The 20,710-nt window shown below is 39.3% G+C and overlaps 1 protein-coding gene across 1 annotated transcript; it reads right to left on the minus strand.

The window, feature by feature from the left end:
* Nucleotides 1-1,164: 1,164 nt before the first annotated feature.
* On the minus strand, nucleotides 1,165-5,970 carry LOC138907850 (uncharacterized). Its single transcript, XM_070198470.1, has 6 exons — nucleotides 5,581-5,970; nucleotides 5,125-5,367; nucleotides 4,438-4,671; nucleotides 4,055-4,353; nucleotides 3,430-3,712; nucleotides 1,165-1,230 (listed from the first exon to the last, which is right to left on the minus strand). Exons 1-6 carry the CDS (start codon nucleotides 5,968-5,970, stop codon nucleotides 1,165-1,167), a joined length of 1,515 nt encoding a protein of 504 aa, XP_070054571.1.
* Nucleotides 5,971-20,710: the final 14,740 nt, after the last annotated feature.

A 20,710-nucleotide genomic window follows, 5' to 3' on the forward strand; every position in this document is an offset into this window, starting at 1 on the left:
ATCAGACTGGCCTATAGTAGTAGAAGGTTGAGCACTTTTCTTCTAGTTGGTCTGATCCTGCAGTGAATACCACTCTAACGGCTTCTTTGGCTTCATCTTTGTATCAAATGGCTTTGGATCTACCTTTGCATAAGTGAGGTACTCTGTGATAGTGCTGGGGTAGGGGTAAGCCGTGTTAGTTTGCTGCACTACCAAAGAGATGTTGGCCGACATCAGGACACCCACATTGATTGGGTACCCAACCATGATAGAAGCCACCAGAACTGCACGTGGAATAGGCAAGTTGTTCTCATTTAGGCATGGGTCAAGCCTGCTACACACAAAGGTCTAACAACCTTTTTCCTCAAAGCTCAATGTACTCTGCTTAATGGGTACCCCAGTTGTGATCTATGGTGGAGGTGGTTCCGGTGCTAAGATCTCAGCAAGCCACGGACATGCCTCTTCTTTCAAGGACAACTTCTCTAGGTACTCCTTCGGCTCCAAGTCCTCAAAACCCAAGTACACGTTCAGCGTGTGCTGATCAAATTTTACCTTAAGGTTGCGTACTTTGGTCACCTTTTTCCCCTTGCGATTGTGTGAAATGTTGGCATAGAAATTGCAGACAAGGTCGTCCTTGACATCTATGACCTTCTCAGTAAACAAAATCCATCCCGTTCTCGACCTGAACTGCCTCAACAATGCAGGGTTGTATATATCAAGATCCCTCAATAGGAATTGCCTCTCATGTGTCGATGATCTCACCAGCCACCATATTCAAAGCTCAGTGAAAGGAGACAAACTCACAAATCTGTCTTACCATGCTTCCTTCTTCTTTGTCCACTAAACCTCAGTGGATGTACCTTCTCCCCCTTTTCCATTATTTAGAATATCCTGAAATTCCTGTGCATCGGACTCTGGAGCAGCTAGCTCGAAAGCCTGGCTAGAATTATCCGAACCCTCGGAAGTGTTGTGAGATAATGAAGCCACATCTAGGGTCTCAGATCGCCCCTGTGGCCTGGACTGTGCAGTTGTCTGCTCCTCCGTAATAGACATGGAGTTGCCCTCGGAAGCCTCCCTAGAAGGGGCATAAGAACTAGACTCGAAGAGGTCTGCACCCCTCTCTCTGCCTGCTGTGGTCTTCTTTCGAATAGTTTTGGGCACACTGAGGGGCAAGGCACCTCTGCCTTAACCCCTAGAAGACTCTCCTCTACCCTTGGCAGTTTTGCCGTAGCCACGTGATCGAAACATTGTCTGTATCAAAACAAAGAGGATTGTTAGTTGAACATCATCATTCAACACAACTAGGACTTATGTGAGCAAGGGATAATAGTGTGGACATAGTAGGGTTTCATCAGAATGTCATGCTTGCAGAATATGGGATCTGCAGTCCATACTTTTCTGATGTGTGGCCTTAGAATGGGAGTGCGAACCGCACATTTTCATGCCCGGCCGCATTTCTGACAGGAAAATTTAGAGGCTTAGTTACCTCTTCTCTGAAGATAGTGCGATGGCAAAGTGTGGCCGAAGAATTGATCTACGGTCCGTGGAATCTTTAGTGCGGTCCGCACATCTATTTTCTCAAGAGACAAATCTCTGATAGACAGTGCGGACCTAAGTGCGGTCATTCTAAAAATTCTGCGGTCCACACAATTAAAAGTGCGGCCGCAGAAGCACTTGCCTTCACCAATTGACCAAAATAACCAAACTGCGGACCGCAAAAATTTAAGTGCGGCTGTAGATTCCAAAATTAACGAACAGTCAGTATTTTTTTACTTAGATTTTGCAATTGCCTGTACAAATCAGTATGGCAACATGGTATACACATCAAATCTAACTAACCCAACCCATTTTAGCATGTATTAATGATTACCAGTATAGATCTACCCCCACATGGATACATGGATGAACTCTAATAAAAGATGGCCTAAAAAAAAGCTAAAATTTTAAAAATTAAACTAACATAAAAGATTAACATGAAGTGAAGCATACCAGATAAAGTGAGTGCACTAGGTGTGTGAGCACAGGTAGGTGTGTGTGGCTGACTGTGAAAATATCTCAGTAAAGCTTGTAGAGCAACAGTGATTTGCAAAATGAAGGGAAAACTTCTATTATACTCAAGCGTTTTGAAAGAGAAAAAAGCTGAGTGCGGCCGCACAATTCCAAGTACGGTCCACACTCCTTCACCTGGGAAGCAGTGCTCTATATCACTTGTGCGGTCTGCACAATTTTAAGTATGGCCGCACAATATCACTTGCGGTCACAGAATAGCCCAGCAATGACATGCTCAAACTTTAGAGAGTGTGCAATTTAGCACTTTGTCGAGCTTCCAAAAGTGCGGTCCGCATGTGAAATGTGTGGCCGTACAAGCTCTTCTATTGTAGCACAATTAATTCTGTGGCCACACAATTAGAATGTGTCTTTCGCATTTCCTTCAACACATCCATTTTTTGTCCACCCTTCTTGCATGTAACACTCAACCCTGTAGCACACTTCAAATCAAGTTAGAAACAACAAATAATACCTAACTACAAAAGAAAAAGGTAAAGAACTTGGGTTGCCTCCCAAGAAGCGTCTGATTTAACATCGCGGCACGACAAAATGTCAAAGCATCTTCAAGTGAAGTAAATGACCTCCACCACACGGTTATCTCCAACCTTGCCCAAGTAGTGCTTCACCCGGTGACCATTGACTCAGAATACTTCATATTTTTGTTCTTCAAATCCATTGCATCGGAAGGTGTCACACCAACGATTTCAAACGGGCCACTCTACTTGCATTTTAGCTTCCCCGAAAACATCCTCAACCTTGAGTTAAACAACAATATAAGATCACCCACCTTGAACTCTTTGTTTCAAATATATTTTTCATAAAGATATTTCATCTTTTCTTTGTACAAAGACGAACTCTCATATGGATGGTACTAGAACTCATCCAATTTATTTTAAGTGTGCAACCCGCAGCGGCGACATCCCATAAAGATTCAATTTCTTTAAATCACACATTGCCATGTGCTCTAGTTCCACCAGAAGATGACAAGCTTTCCCTAATACTAACTGGCATGGAGACATTCCGCTAGGTGTTTTGTAAGCCGTCTGATAAGCCTATAATGCAGCATCAAGCTTCTTGGACCAATCCGTCTGATTAGCATTCACCGTTTTAGACAAGATACTCTTTATCTCCTGGTTGGAGACTTCCACTTGACCACTAACTTGTGGATGATAGGGTGTGAGTAACACCATACTTGCTAAGAAAAGTGTCAAAACTCTTGTTGCAAAAGTGTGACCCCCCATCGCTTATGATTGCACGTGAAGTACCAAATCTTGTAAAAATATTCTTCTTCAAGAAAACCACTACACTTCTCGCCTCATTGTTGGGAAAGGCGACGACCTCAATCCATTTGGACACATAATCCACCACGACCAAGATGTAAGTGTTTCCATAAAAACTCACAAAAGGACCCATAAATTCAATGCCCCAAATATTGAAAATATCAATCTCCAAGATAGTTGTGAGAGGCATCTCATTTTTCTTTGAAATTTCACTGGCCCATTGACATTCAGCACATCTTTTAACTAAGTCACTTGCATCCTTGTAAAGAGTAGGCCAATAGAAACCACAACTAAGAACCTTGGCCGTCGTTCTTGCTCCACCGTGATGACCACCATATGACGAAGAATGACAAGCACCAATAATATCGCCTTGCTCTTCTTCCGACACACACCTTCTAATCAACCTATCCGTACAAATCCGAAAAAGGTATGGTTCATCCCAATAATAATCTTGACAATCTCTTTTGAGCTTCTTCCTTTGGTTGGAAGAGAACTCATTCGGAATGATTCCACTCACAAGAAAATTTGCCAAGTCCGCAAACCATGGCACCTCTTTCATTGAAATTGCCAAAAGTTGCTCATCGGGGAAGGAGTCATTGATTTCAAGGCCATCATGTGGCCTCCCCTCCTCCTCCAAATGAGACAAGTGGTCCGCCACTTGGTTTTAACTACCTTTCCTATCTTGAATGTCAATATCAAATTCTTGCAACAAGAGTACCCATCTTATCAACCAGGCATTAGAATACTTTTTTCTCATAAGATAGCAAAGTGCCGCAAGATTTGTGTGGACACTAACTTTTGCACCCATCAAGTACGGGTGAAACATCTTTATTGCAAACACAATAGAAATGAGCTCTTTCTCCATAATGGTATAATTGGCTTGGGAAATATTCATGATCTTACTAGCATAGTAAACCGGATAAAAAACTTTATTAATATGTTGCCCCAAAATAGCCCAAACCACTACATCACTTGCATCACAAATGAGTTCAAAAGGTAAACTCCAATTTGGAGCGGTAATGATAGGAGTAGTTGTCAACTTGAGCTTCAATAGTTCAAAAGCTCTCATACAATCATCATTGAAATGGAACTTGGCATTCTTCTCAAGGAGCTTGCACAATGGGTTCACCACTTTAGAGAAATCTTTGATAAAGCGCCGGTAGAAACCCGCATGGCCTAGGAAACTCCGCACACCCTTCACCGAAGTTGGTGATGAAATCTTAGAAATCACCTCAATCTCCGCCTTGTCTACTTCAATTCCATTCCTTAAGAATTTATGGACAAGGACAATGCCTTCTTCAATCATGAAATAGCATTTCTCCCAATTGAACACCCAAGTTGGTCTCTTCACATCTAGCCAATACTTTGTCAAAATTTGCAAGACAATCATCAAAAGAATCCCCAACCACCGAGAAGTCCTCCATGAAAACTTCAAGGTAGTCCTCCACCATATTCATGAAGATAGCCATCAGACACCGTTGAAAAGTCATCGGTATATTGCACAAACCAAATGGCATTATCTTGAAAGCAAAAGTACCACAGGAACATGTAAAGGTTGTTTTCTCTTAATCTTCCGGAGCAATGAGAATTTAGTTGTAGCTCGAGTACCCATCAAGAAAATAATAGAAAGCTCGGCCAGCCAATATATCTAGCATTTGATCTAAGAAAGGAAGTAGAACGCGATCCTTCCTTGTAACTTTGTTGAGTTTTCGATAATCCATACAAACCCTCTAATCGGTCACCATTCTAGTAGGAATCAACTCATTCTTATCATTGGTAACCACCGTCATGGCCCCTTCTTTGGGACACATTGAACCGGAGAGATCCATGAACTATCGGAGATGGGGTAGACAACCCCAACATCCAACCACTTGATAATCTCCTTCTTGAAAACTTCTTGCATTGCCTCATTGAGTCTTATTTGATGTTCAATGGAAATTATAGCACCATCCTCCAACTTGATCTCATGTGTGCAAAAGGCGGGTCTTATACCCCGAATGTCCGCCAAAGTCCACCCAGCCTTCTTCCTCTTTTGTAACACCGCCAATGTGGAATCAACCTGCACATTAGTCAAATAAGAGGAGAGAATAACCGGTAAAGTATAAAAATGCCAAGAAATTCATACCGAAGTTGTGGAGGCAATGGCTTCAACTCCAAAGTAGGTGGCTATTCAATAGAAGGCTTTGTAGGAGGAGTTTTCTTATTCTCGAGATCCAAAGATAATTTTTGGGGTGCATAATTGTACGCCCCCCATTCCTTGAAAAGAATTCACATATTCTATGAAACCATCCATCTCGTCATCATCAAAATTGAGCAAAATGGCTTCCAACATATCACCAACGTTGATTGTATCACTTGTATCATCAATAATAACATCGGTCACCAAATCCACAAAAGAACACACCTCATTGCTATTTGGATGCCGCATAGGCTTACACACATGGAATACCAATTGTTCATCACCAATCCGAAAAGTGAGTTCTCCGGCTTCCACGTCACAAAGAGCCTTATCCGTAGCAAGGAAAGGTCTCCCAAAAATGATAGGCACTTCATAATCAACTTCACAATCTAGAATAACAAAGTCCGCCGGAAGAATGAACTTATCAATCCGGACCAAAACATCTTCAATTACATCCAACGGCCTCTTCATACGATCAGCCATTTGCAACCTCATAGAAATGGGTCTTAATTTCTCAATTCCCAAAGTTTTGAAAACCGAATAGGGCATCAAATTTATACTTGCCTCAAGATCACAAAGAGCTTTAGCAAACTCGGCACTCCCAATTGTACAAGGAATCGTGAAAGCATCGCGATCCTCACTTAGGAGCCATGGAATGAACAATTACACTTACTTGATGAGTGACCTTGATAGTTTTAAAATTCATTGACCGCTTCTTAGTCACAAGATATTTCATAAACTTTGCATAACAAGGCATTTGTTCCAAAACTTCTACCAATGGCACATTGATTGAAATACTCTTCATCATTTGAATGAACTTCTTGAATTGATTCTCACCATTTTTTTTGGAAAGTCTTTGAGGGTAGGGAGGTGGAGGCTTAGGCAATGGTGACCTAGCCTTTTGCACTACCGGTTCCGGTAAGTCAATGATGTGCCCTAGACGGGTTCACCTCCTCTTGAGTCTCGTCAACACTATCATCAATATCAATCTGAACCTCATCATTTGCTTGGACAACATTGTTTGGGATCTCTTCTTCTTGTACCACTTGGTCATCATCTACAAGTCGCCTTTCACTTGAGGTGAGTGCATTCCTGCCTCTTCCACTTCTTATGATAACCGCCATAGCATGCCCCATATTTTTACCACCCTTTGGGTTCACCACCGTGTCACTTGGTAGTGCTCCTTTAGGACGAGAATTTAAAGCTTGAGAGAATTGCCCCATTTGAACTTCTATATTACGGATTGATGTGTTGTGTGAGGCAAGTTGGGCATCCGAATTGGCATTCTAGTCTATCATTTGATTAAACATATTCTCAATACGACCCATCTCATTATTTGAAGAACTTGAACCATGGGAAGGATAAGGAGGTGGGTTGCTCGGTTGTTGATATATTGGGAGCCTTTGAATATCCGACCCCCGGTTGCCTTGATGGTTTCCCCAACCACCTTGATTGTTGCCTCCCCAATTTTCTTAGTTGTTACCACTCTAATTTCCTTGATTGTTGTTATTATGTTAATTTCCTTGATTGTTAGAACTCCAATTGCCTTGGTATTTTGTGGCCATTGTTGTTGATTTGAGCCTTGGAAGTTATTTTTTTGTCCTTGAAAATTATTCACATATTGAACTTCCTCTTCTGGATCATGATAAGAATCATCTTGATCAAAACCACTCTCATCTTGCACATAATTCTTCACTCGGGTTTACATTGGTGGACCATTGGTCCTCTTCTTATTCACCAAAATATTAAATCCTTCCATAGTATGAACTTGCATAGGAGCTTGCACTTGATTAAGTTGGGCCTTTTCTAGTTAAGTCATGGTTGTTGTAAATTAGCCAATGGCTTTTCCATGGTCTTGCAACTCTTTGTGGATGGTATATCATGTTGGGATCACCTTGTGGAATATTAGCTCAGGATTGCCAAGCCGATAACATTTCCAACATCTCATCAAGAATTTCACACGCCTCCACGTACGGTGTTGTCATAAAGTTGCAACCGACTAATTGATTGACCACACATTGGTTTGTAGTATTGATACCACGGTAGAAAGTTTGTTGAATCATGTTGTTGATCTTATCATTGTTTGGGCACTCTTTCACCATTGTTCGATATCTCTCCCAAATTTCATGCAAGGGTTCATTAGGCTCTTGCTTGAACGCCAACATTTCATTCCGAAGAGTAGCCATGTGCCCGGGGGAGAAGAACATAGCAATAAAATTTTCCACCAACTCATCCCAAGTATGTATTGAATGGTTCGGCAAACGTTCCTACCAATCTAAAGATTTACCCCATAGAGAGAAGGGAAAAAGCCTTAGTCTCAAAGCATCCTCAGAAATATTAGTTTGTTTGCTCCCCCAACATGTATCCACAAAGCCTTTCAAATATTTATACGCATTTTGACTTGGCGCACCGGTGAAAAAAACTCGTTGCTCAAGCAAAGTTAGCATAACATTAGTAATTTAAAAGTTGCCCGCCCTAATACGATAAGGGACTATTATACTAGAATAACCTTTGTTGGGAAATATCCGGCATTGTGCCGCATGTGGTTAAGGTGGTGGAGGTGGAGGTGGTACGATAACGTTGTCTTGTGGCACCCGGCCTAGCCGATTAGGTTGTGACACTTGAGGTACCTCATCGAGTTGTTCCTCCTCACTGTCCAAGTTTCCAATGGCATGTTTTAGAGCTCATTGTTCGCCATGTTTGTACCTATGATTTCTTCAACAAGTTAGTAACACAGAAGGGAAAGAAGATATTTCAAAAACAATACTCAAATATATAGCTAACACCATTAAAACACCCCGGAAAAGGTGAAAAAAATTGATCCACGCCCAATCCACACTCAATAATGAGTGAAAACGGTCGTTGAAAAAATAGTACCCAACAAGTATCGGGGTCGATATCCACTAGGAGTTAAATATAGGTGTTAGGGTGTACACATGATGAGCTTAGATGAAATAGCTCAATTACACTTTCAAATAAGAGGGTTTTGTTATCTACTTCTAAAAGTAACACTAGCAATAATCAACTAAGGAAAGGAGATTGGAAAAAGAGTAATTGTTTTTGTTATTTTTATCAAATGGGTAAAAGGCCTAGGGATGTAGCATTCACCTAGGTGTTAGCCTAATGGATAAATTACGTTAATACTTGTTTTAGTGATCGGGGTATATTATAACTCTCAACTCTAAATTACCCACGCAATACATCTCGGTTATAGAGTGATTTTAATCAAATTGGCTTTCTCAAGCCCAATTGGGTATCAATTCAAATAGTTGATATGAGCACAACTCGGATTTTCCCTATCTCCAGTTCAAACTCTTTAATTAGGCTAGCCAGACCTTAACTAGTCCAATTTCTTATTAGCCAAGTTTTCCTTGACTAAGTCCATCCTTTTCAAGTAAGAACCAAGTAAAAGAGGCAAGAATCAATGTTTGCAATCATTAATTCTAGAATTAATGCATGAACAAGGCTAAATAATAAATACCCAATCATAAACAAGTATTAGATTATTTACCCATAAGGTTTACACACTAGGGTTTACTCACAACCCTAGAGAAAATCTAGCTACTCATAATAGAAATCGAAAAAAAACAAAGAAGAAGAACTAATTAAAGCCATAATAAAAAATTAAATTGATAAATTAATATTTCTTCGCCCAAAATGGTCACAAATTACCCAAAGTAGTAAAGTATGACGGCTACAGCACTAAAAACTATCAAACATGCCCTAAAAAGGTATTTTCCGTCTATTTATAGTGGCCCAAAATTTACTGACAAAAATGCCATTCGGAAGGTTCTGCGGCTGCACAATTCCATGTGCGGTCTGCACTTTTCTTGGCTCAGGTGGAGGATTTTTGCATCCGCACAATTTAGTCTCCGCCTGCACTTAGTTTCTGCGGCTGCACTTTTTCTTTTGCGGCTGCACTTTTGGCAAGGCTTCACACTTGGTCGTTTTGCACACTCTCTGAACTTTTTGAATTCTTATCAGTGCGACCATGTTTTGCGGCCGAACAAATTGTGTGTGGTCTGCACTTTTCCAATCATCCTCTAAGCTTCAGCACAAGATTTGCGGCCGCAAAATTCCTTACGCGGATTGCACTTTTGGAATGCTGCACTCCTTCTTGCTTTATGAGCCGTAATACTCCTTTTTTAGTTAGATTTCTTCGTTGAGGTTCAATTCTCCAATATTCCTGTAATTTACACAATTTTATTAGTTTTGGGAACGAAAATCAACATTTTCGGACTAAAACTAAAGCAAGAAAGTACTAATAAGTGGTTAAAATCCACACTTATCACGCAACCGCATAGGGTTAAGAGCTAGTTCTTCATAGCGTTCGTGTGGCTATGTCGTGATTGCGCTGAAGGACTGTGTTTGGTATAAATAAGCTGATTTCGGGATCTATTTCATTATACCACCATTTGTTAATATTTCGAGCTCGATTTTGGGGATTTGAGCTAGGATTGTACCAATCAATATGAAGTAAGTGTTCTAAATCATATTATGAAATTATATCATGATCAGCCATTAACACCCAAACATGGATTTTACTTGTTGGATTTGTGAATTTTAAGTTTAAGACCTAAAATCACTACTTTGTTGATTGAACACCAAAATAGACTCCAAATGAAAATTTAAGTATAGATTTGGACTCGTGAAGTTATGAATAACTCGGATTTAACTTTTATCTAGGTTTAACCTATGGGCTCATGGTTGATGTTGACATTAACTGAGACCTTAATTATGGAATCGAGTCCAATGACTTTGTTTAATATTGTTGAGTATTATTTTGAATAGATCGTGAGGAAAGACCATTCTTGAAGTTGAACTTGGATCGATATAATTTAAGACTTTGACCTGAATGAGTAAATCTTTTCAAATTAAAACTATTTTACAGATACTACGTATATATGGATACCTTATATATGAGGTGGCGAGTATATATGTGAATGTAGGGGTTACATAATAGGGTATATTGTTGCTACTTGTTGCATAACTTGCTACTTCCCATGACATGACTATTTATACATTCTTCACATGCTAGCATAGTATTATAGTTTGTCGCATGTTAGACTAACATTATAGATTACTTGTATATTGGATTATATGGTTTGATTGATGTAGTCACGCATAGTACATATGTATCCTCATCTACATATGTACATATTTCACATTTAAATATGATGTTGGCACATGAGCTATCCATGAGAATTTATAGTGGACGTAAACCTCCAGATATGACATGCAAATTTTTATCCATATTCATCATGAGTCGCTTGTCTTGTTCTCTCTTGATGGAGTGTACACATGAATCATGATTAAGACACTGAAAATATCTATTTATGGTTAAAATTTGAATTTTATCATGAATACTCATTCTTGAGACTTGTTGTTGCAATTCATAATAAATGATGGACTTGTACATACTTGTTTATGTTGTTTTTGTAATTTATTATTGTTATTGTTGGATATAAACTCCACAAGTTTATAAAGTAAGTATTTTCGATACAACTCTAGCCACTACCTTGTTGGGAATGACCAATGATACTTACTAATTAGTACTTTTCACACTCATATTATACTTCTGCATTTTATGCACAGATACGGTGTAAAGTCCCAAAAAATTTTCGCTATGTATTACGTATTAGTTCATGCTCTATGTTGGATACAAGGGTGTTCAATGAAAGGTGTATAACTCCTAAATCTTATATTTAGAAGATTGTATGGACGTTTATAAGAGTGGAGAGGTAGTTGGGATCAAAATGAAGATGTTTAAGGGAAGAAAGCAATAATAATTGTACAAAATCCAACTTCAAATGAGCACAACTCCCATGATATAAAAATTTATGTGGTGATCACCTATCAAATTAAAAAATCTTCAAATTTAATTTTTAATTTCAAATCATTTATCATTTGGATATTTCTACAAAGAAAAAAGTATGAGTATTTTGTAGTATTTTGTAGTGGAGCATTTGCACAACTGCGTGAACCACGCAGGCTGACCACACAGCTTGCGTAGCCACTTCCAGAAAATAGGCCAAGAGGATGAGGGAAAAGGGAGACCTGCATGGCCAACGCATAGGCCCCGCATGGACCCCACAGCCTACTTGGCCCACGTAGCTACCCACGCAGCTCCAATCTTTATAAAGGGACTGAGAAATAAAAAATAGCTACATTCTTCAAAGATAAGATCTTCACTCTTAATCCCAATAAAAATTACTTCTTGGAATCATTGGATTTTCAATAAAAATTCAAGAACAAGATCTTCATTCCAAGCCTAAGATTTTGCAATCTAGGTAGAATCCACCGCCTGCTATTAAATATAGTTATTAGAGAAGATTATAGTTGATAATCGTTTTAGAGAACTACTACAAAATCTAGATTAGCTATATGCCCTAAAATTGAGAGGAATGAAACCTAGGCTTACTAAAATTGAAATTTCTGAGCTTTTAGAATTAATTCTTGAATTAACTATGTAGAGGTTGATTTATGAATTGAAACCTTTGGATTGGAGATGCGAAAGTATTCCATAGGAAGAAATCAAGGTTCGTTGAGACTTGTTCTTACTAATATTATTTTCTTACCAAGTCATGTCATCTAAATATTTAATAGAATATTTCAGAACGTTAAGATGAATTTAATTGGAGCAGGTGGGCTCATATTATCCATGATAAAATTTTGTTATAATTTAATGATTAAATTGTGTTATATGAGTATTTCCCCTAAAAGATTAAAAATTATTACATGATTCTATACGCTTAGATTCATTATTGCTAGAAAGAAAGTTTTAGACAAAGAAATCTTATGTTCATACGTATATTGTATTTTGAATATTAGAATGGCTTGCAAATTAATTGTTTTCTTTTTAAAGACTAAAACTTGATCGAAAGTATCATCAAAAGCATTCAAGAACAGAATTAGACTTTAGTATCACAGAAAGAATATTCAGAAAAACTCGTTGAGATGCATCGCATAGTAGAATATAAAAAAGTCAAGATGGTTTGCTCGATCAAGTTAAAGAATCGAGCGTCGATTATGACTCGATCAGAAATCGAGTCATGGTATACCGATCCTAGCACTAGCGAGCACGTGATTGAGCAGACCAAGATCTATTTCAGTTCCACTAGTGTGTTGCCAGTCTAGTTTGTGATTGCTTATGACTTCTATCCCAATTTATTGTTATTCATACTCTTGTATATTATTTTCAGACAATGTTGTATCTTTTATTTTTAGTTGCTCATGAATTACAACACTCGCGCTTGAGTTTGTCTAGCCTTTTGTTGTATTAGATTTTATATCTATGTTACTTTTCCTATGCTAGACTTTTTATCTATTTTTGAGGACGTGTGTATTGATTATTCTGTGTTAATTAACATGAGTGTTGTTGGGTGCCATCACGGCATAAGCAAATTAGATTGTGACAAAGAGGTATTAAAGCCTAGGTTTCAGAAGTTTTATGAGTCACGAGCAATGTCTAGTAGAGTCTTGTTGATCGTACAAAGATATTTAAGAGGCTATAGGAAATTTAGAAAACTTTTCTTTTTTTATTTATCGTGCGGTACTTGTTTCAACTTATAGTCTATATTTTTTTTTCTCATAGATGATGAGGACACATTTATGGATCTTTGAGGAGTAAGAGGTAGTGCCTAATGTTGGAGTTACTGCCAAGAGTAGAGGCAGGCCTAGAGGACGGGTTGTGGCACAAGCCAGGGCTCCTATAGTGACACTAGCAAGAGCTAGAGCACCTTCTGCTACTGGTGGTCGTGGTAAAAATGCTTAGTTGATTCTCCTGCAGCTCTAGTAGTTCCAGGTTCCTACTCAGATTCCAAAGATCTTTATTGTGACACATATGATTTAGAAGACTATGATTCATTACTGGATTGGTGGAGAGTATGGAAACAGGGGCTATATCTATGGATCCAGCGACTTCTCAGGCTCAGGCAGTAGGGGGAGCACATCGTTCCGCTGTAGCGGGATGCACTTATATTTCAATCTCTAGCGGTTCAGCCTGTTGTAATATCGTAACATGTTATTACACTGCAACCTGCTGTTCAGCTAATAATTCATTCAATTATGACTATTGATGAGCAGTAAAGGATGAACATGTTTCGTGACGGAAACTTAGGGTCTACCAAACTGTATAGAGAAACTGGTTCTCTATCAATTCCCACAAACACACACAATCAAAGATAAGTATATGACACAACAGAGTTTTACGTAGAAAACTCCCATCTCACGGGATTAAAAATTACGACTTACACTCGTAGGATTTTAACTTCACTACTGAGAAAATTTTTGATTACAAACTATTGTAACCTATGAATTAAACTCTTAATCCCTCACTCACTTGTAATAACTCTATTACAAGCCTATTTGAAATAACTCTATTATAAAGTTCACAACTCGACTTACTCTAGCCAAGACACAAACACAATGTTTATGGCTTTACAAATAGTTTCCTACACAATGCTTCTAGCTAAGTAGGAATTACAAGTAGATCACTCTAACAAAGGTACAACACAACTAAGGACATATGGTAACACAGTGCTAGAAACTGATCCTTTATTCTGTTGTTCTTCGTTGTTGAAGCCTTAAAGTCACTTGCAAGATGGCAGCACACTTGAGAAAAAAGTCTTTTTGATTTTTGGATGTTCAAGTGTATATTTTTCCCTTGCTTCATATTGATAATATACAAGTGATGTCACTTAGTTAAGGCAAGCAATTATCCGGTACAATGCATGCTCCATAAAGTGACTGCTGCACTATTTGCACTGCGTGTGTGCAGAGAAAACAATTCAGCGACTTTACAAATGTGGAGAGTTGACTAGTATAGTCAGCAAGAGAACTGATATCCATATGTTCCCTCTATCGTCTCTTTGACTCTAGTTGTTGGAACTTGTGCCGGACTTGAAACATGTTGTTCTTGAGCACTTTAAGGATGCGTAACATGTTCCCGATCTGGTTTTTATCATAAAATTTGTTAGATCGTCAAAATAAAAAAGGGCACATAACTTATCAATTTCCCCTTTTTTGATGATGACAAACTTATAATTGAAATTCCCCCTGAGAACCAGATCTTCATACAATATTTCCTGTAATAAGACTCTTATTCCCCTTGAGAATATGTTCCCCCTTTCAATTTTCTTCCCCCTTTTGGCATCATAAAACGATTATACATAAGTAATAAGCAAAAAGTAAGTCTAGCAAAGCTTTTGCTAGACTTCATGCCACATGTGTGCACACAACATGACTAAAAACAGAGTGGAAGAGTGTAACATGCATAGCAAAAGATGATATGCTCATTAATTTGAAAGAGAAGAGAACAGAAATAGTAGTACCATTGTTACACAACCATTCACAAAAAAACACAACTTAAAAGTACCAGCCATAAAAATAACAAAAGAAAGACTAAGGTAGGACAAACATCATTCAACTGGACACTGGGAAGGGAACTGTTTTAAGGAGCACTAGAAGGGGAGGCAGGGATGAGGAGGCAAGGGTTCTGAGGAGAATATCCATTCGAGCATTTGCAGATACTTGTTTGTTAAGAATCTGCTCTTTCAGGTCCTCGACCTATTTTCTGAGATCTGCATTTTCTTTGGTCAGGCGAGTAACCTCTGTGCCTTGTGCACTGCTGGAACCAAGTGCCTCCTTGGCCTAACTAAGCTGCCTTTCAAGAATGGCATTCCATGATTTCAACCTCCTTATCTCCTCATTTTCAGTATTCTGAGCATCAATCAATTGAGAGATAGTGGAATTTCTGCCAACACCCCCTTTCTTATCAATACACACACATTCCTCCAAGGTAGTCTTTGAGAAGGCCTGCTTGCGAGTTCCCACTGTTGCTTTTCCCAAAGGGACTTTGAAGAAGTTAAACACTTTAGTGAGCAAGAACCCATAGGGCAAACCATTATTACCATCCTTGAAGTCTTCCACTTTCTTCATATGCTCTATCATGAGACCAGGCAAATTGATAGTGGTGTAGGCATCCAGTGCTTTCATGAGGAATAAGTCTGCTTTTGAAGTGATGAAATTCCTTTCTGCACGTGGAAGCAAGACCCTATTCGCCATCTCAAACAGAAGTTGATATACTGGAATGAGGGCTTTCTTGTGCACCCGTTTCCTTTGCTGCACAACATCATCCTTCAGAATGACACTTCTAAAATTTGGAGAACAGGTCCCCTCAATGGATGAGATCCCTTTAGTAGGCACTCCCAAAATATTCCCTAACACAGCTGCGTCCATCACAAAATCTACTTTGTTGACCTTCAAGCAAATGTTATCATCTTCCACTGTAAACATATCTGCGTAGAAGCTACTCACCTCTTCCTCATACACCTCGGGGCTCTCATTGGTGAACAAGTGTGTCCGCTTTTAAAAATCACAAATGTCAAACAATTGTCGCATCCCTGCCATATCAAGAATGTCAGATGCGAAGGTTCTGCCCCATAGCACCCTCTGCTTCCTAAGGTTTTCTCTACCTCCACCTTTTGACACAGTCACTTTGGCCTTCTTGGAGGAACCAGGTTCCTAGTTGTCACTAGCCTTCCTCTTTACAAACCTCCTCACAGTTTCCTCCTTCTTTTCAGACTTCTCAGAAGAGTTTTCACTAGACTTCTCACCCTCAACACTTTTCTCCTTTACAGCTTTCATAGATAACCCTCTCCTGGGCCTTGGAATCATAGGTTTCTTAGAGGATTTACGAATTAAGGAAGCAGGTTCCTCATTCAACTCTTCATCATCAACATGAACAACATGTACTGGAGGCACATCCTTCTTATTGACTAGCTTTCCCCCTTTTACCAACCTTCTTCTTTTCTTTTCCTCTTTGTTTTGCTTAAGAACAGACTCATAAGCTTCTTTCTTTTGTAGCATGGTGGTGGGTCTTTTGAGATTGAACTTTTGGGAACTGCCCTACCATTTCTGGCAGTAATAAAGCTTGCCATAGTCACATTGTTATAGTCTTCCTCACTATTTCCATTTTCCTCTTCGGATAGAGATCTCATCTCAGGAATGACAAAGTTCAACGGCTCAGCATAGAAGTGAGGAGAATGAGCATGATCAGTATTGACCTAGGGCTCTTTTGAGGAGAGAGGGGTTTCATCCCAAGTAGCAGCAGAATGCTCTTCTTGGGCAGAAGGATCAGGACCCTCTGTTGTTTCCCCAGTAGTACTGACTGGTGCCAAGTTTTCAAGGGGCACCAGTTCCCCACCTTCAACTTTGTGACTTTTACCTTCCCCCTGAGACCCAATGGTCTCATTATCACCCTCATAACCACCAACCAAACCTCCTTTTATAGCAATCAGTAATATGTTCTCAATGGCATCTTGCCTATTTACCCCCAAAATAGAATCAGAGGATGCAAGAGGAACATTACCTATAGGGTTAGCAATATTCAGATCAAAACTTGGAACGGCCACTGCTAAAGTATCACCACTACGAACCACATCTTGTCGGGTTATAGAACTTTCCCCAACTTTCTAACTAGAAACTTCTTGTCCTTCGTCTCCTCTACTATTTCGTCTTCTACCATTTTTTTCCGGCGAGGTAGAAGGAGAGGTCGCAGTAACAAACCTTTTGGGGTTTTGAGTCTTATGACTATTGTGAGAACCAGAACTCGATTGGGTTGGAGAGGAAGCAGTAGATGGTTGTTGGTCTGCTATGGGGGTTTTGATGGGCAACTATTGGGACTCTGACTCTCACTCTAGTGCTTCGTGAGATGAAGACACAGTAGGAACGACACTGGAAGTGTTTGAAAATTTTGGATTCTGAGACATAGTGGAGATTAGAAGTAAAGACAAGAGAAGAAGAGAGTTTGTTTTGATAGAGAAAGGGAATATTTGTCTTTGATATGGATAGTGAGGAAAGAGACAATATTTGGGATTATTTAGAGGAATTAAGGGACCGATTGCAAATGAGTATGAATTTGTGGGTAGACGGGTCGTTTAGTAACGGGTGTGCGTTTGAGTTCTAAAGAGATGAGAGAGAGAGAGAGACTGGAACATTTATTGACGTGGCACTTTTATAGCCTTTAAAAATGTGCATGAGAGTTCAAAGGAACTACTAACCTGAGTCACGGGAACCAGGTTCCCTGACTTAGTTTTGTAAATGTGAGCCTCATCCTTTTACCAAGATGCAACATTATTAGCTGCTTGTTTGATCTGTAGTTTCCATGTGTGTTTACTTGTAACGTTATAGAGATGAGTTAGAACTTGCCAGAAAATAATTTTTAGATTTTTTACTTGTTCATTCTTTATTAGCCAATCATTGAGGGACTTGGTGCTCAGTTTGATTTTATCAACCCCAGTGCAAAGTGATTCTTTTCAAAATGCTCTCTGCTCAGTACTTTGGTGAAGATATCTTCTACTTGGTCTTCTATTTTGTAGAACTTCATGCAGATAAGACCTTTTTCAACATTGTCTTTAAGAAAATGATGTCGCACATCAACGTGCTTTATTCTCTTATGCTGAACCGGGTTCTTTGCCATGTTGAGAGCATTGGTGTTATCATGCAGTAATGGCACACAATTAGAAAAAATACCAAAGTCCTCCAGTTGCTGCTTGATCCATAGCAGTTGAGCACAGCAAGAGGCAACTGCCACATACTCAGCTTCTGCAGTTGAAAGAGCCACAGAGTTTTGTTTCTGTGTACCCCATGAAATCAAAAACGATCCCAGAAAATGTGCCATGCCAGATGTGCAATTTCTATCCACCAGATAACCAGCATAATCGACATCAGCATATCCAATTAAGTCGAAATTATCTCCTGAAGGATAGTAGAGAACCAGGTCCCGCATTCCTTTGATATATCTTAGAATCCTCTTGGCAACTTTCAAATGAGATTCCTTTGGACTAGATTGAAATCTAGCACATAATCCCACACTGAATACGATATCAGGTCTACTAGCTGTGAGATACAAGAATGAACCAATGATACCTCTGTACATGGTTTCGTTCACAGGAGTACTAGGTTCATCCTTGTCAAGATAAGTGGCAGTGGCAATAGGAGTATCAATGGTCTTTGAACTTTTCATTTCAAATCTCTTTAGGATCTCTTTAATGTACTTCTACTGACTTATCATCGTTCCCTTAGGGGTTTGCTTAACTTGCAACCCTAATAAAAAATTCAATTCCCCCATCATGCTCATTTCATATTCGTTTCCCAGAAGCTTTGCAAACTCTTCACGCAAGGAATCATTTGTTGCACCAAAGATAATGTCGTCAATATAGACTTGCACAATGAGGAGGTTCCTCCCCCGTTTCTTCAGAAATAGGCTGTTGTCGATTTTTCTTCTTGCAAATCTATTTTCAAAAAGGAACTTGGACAACCTCTCATACCATGCACGAGGGGCCTGCTTTAGTCCATATAATGCCTTGTCAAGTTTGAATACATGTTCAGGATGCTCATGACACTCAAAACCAAGTGGTTGGTTGACGGAAACTTCTTCATTTAGATATCCATTTAGAAATGCACTTTTGACATCCATTTGGAACAATTTAAATTCCATATGAGATGCAAAGGCAATGAGGATTCTGATGATTTCCATTCGAGCAACTGGGGCAAAAGTCTCATCATAGTCGATCCCTTCTTCTTTATTGTACCCTTGTACTACTAACCTGGCCTTGTTCCTTGTTGTATTCTCAAATTCATCAAGCTTATTTCTGAACACCCACCTAGTTCCTATAACTGTTTTGTTCGAGGGTCAAGGAACCAGGTGCCATACGTTGTTTCTCTCAAATTGATGTAGTTCATCTTGCATAGTAGTAATCCAGTCAGCATCTTTCAATGCTTCCTTGATATTTTGGTCTCAATTTGAGAAAGGAAGGCTAAGAAGGCAAGTGAACTTCTTATCTTTGATCTGGTTTGAATCCCTGAGTCAAGAGGAGTGATCACATTTTGGAGATGATGTGAACTTTTGTGCTTCAAGTTAGACACTTGAATCTCATTGTGAGAAGACGCAGGTTCCTCTGAATGGGATCCATTGTTGGTATTAATGGAGGAGTGAGTGCCACTTCTCAGCTCAGCATCCAGAGTTCCTTGCACGACATCAACAACTCTATTCTCTGCTTTAGTTGTTGTGATAGAGGAACCAAGTTCCTTTGTATCAACTGGAGATTTAGCTGCATCATCTTAATTGGATTCCTTGACTTGACTCATCATGTCAGCCTTTCCATTTGCCATATCAATGACTTCACCAGGAACCTTTGACTGCTCTCCATCTTGATCAACTTTATCATGTGAATATTTCTCACATAAGTGGTGTGATTTTTCAAATATCGCATGTATGCTTTCTTCAACACATTGAGTTCTTTTTTTGTAGACCTTGTATGTTTTGCTTTGTGATGAATAGCCAAGAAGGATTCCTTCAACACTCTTGGCATAAAAGTTTTCCAGTATTTCTTTACCATTTTTGAGAATGAAACATTTGCAGCCAAATGTCCTCATATGGGTTAGCTTGGGTTTCCTCCCGTTTAGCAGTTCATACGGGGTTTTGTTCAAGAGGGACCTGATCATGCACATGTTCACCAAGTAGCACGTAGTGTTAACTGCCTCTCCCGAAAAGCCTTTTGTTATGCCACTATCAATTAGCATAGTTCTTGCCATGTCTTCAAGGGTCCTATTTTTCCTCTCCACAACACCATTTTGTTGGGGTGTTCTGGGAGATGAAAAATTGTGACTTATACCATTTTTAGCACAGAATTCGTTGAATTTTACATTGTTGAACTATGTGCCATGATCAGACCTTATACTTACAACATTGAGGCTCGTCTTCACTTGAATATGCTTTACGAATGCAACAAAAACTGGAAAGGTTTCATCCTTGGTTCTAAGAAATAGGGTCCATATGAATCTGGAGTAGTCATCAACTATGACAAAAATGTACTTCTTTCCTCCTCTACTTGGCACCCTCATAGGTTCACGTAGATCCATATGAAGGAGATCAAGTGGCTTTGAGGTGCTTGCTTCATTCTTGGGCTTGAAAGAGCACCTGACTTGCATTCTTTTTACACATGCATCACACACTTTATGATCTTTGAATCTTGACTTAGGCAGCCTGCGGACCAGGTCCTTCTTCACCAACTTATTCAGATTTCTTTAAATGTTTAGAAAGTTTACCTCATCATCATCATCATCGTCAGATTTTGCCATCAGGGCAAATATAGAGTCATATTCAGCTGCTTTGATTTCAACTACCATCATGGAGGTGTTACCTTGTTCATCGTCTTCC

This window comes from Nicotiana tomentosiformis, chromosome 3, assembly GCF_000390325.3.
Source record: "Nicotiana tomentosiformis chromosome 3, ASM39032v3, whole genome shotgun sequence".
Taxonomy (NCBI): domain Eukaryota; kingdom Viridiplantae; phylum Streptophyta; class Magnoliopsida; order Solanales; family Solanaceae; genus Nicotiana; species Nicotiana tomentosiformis.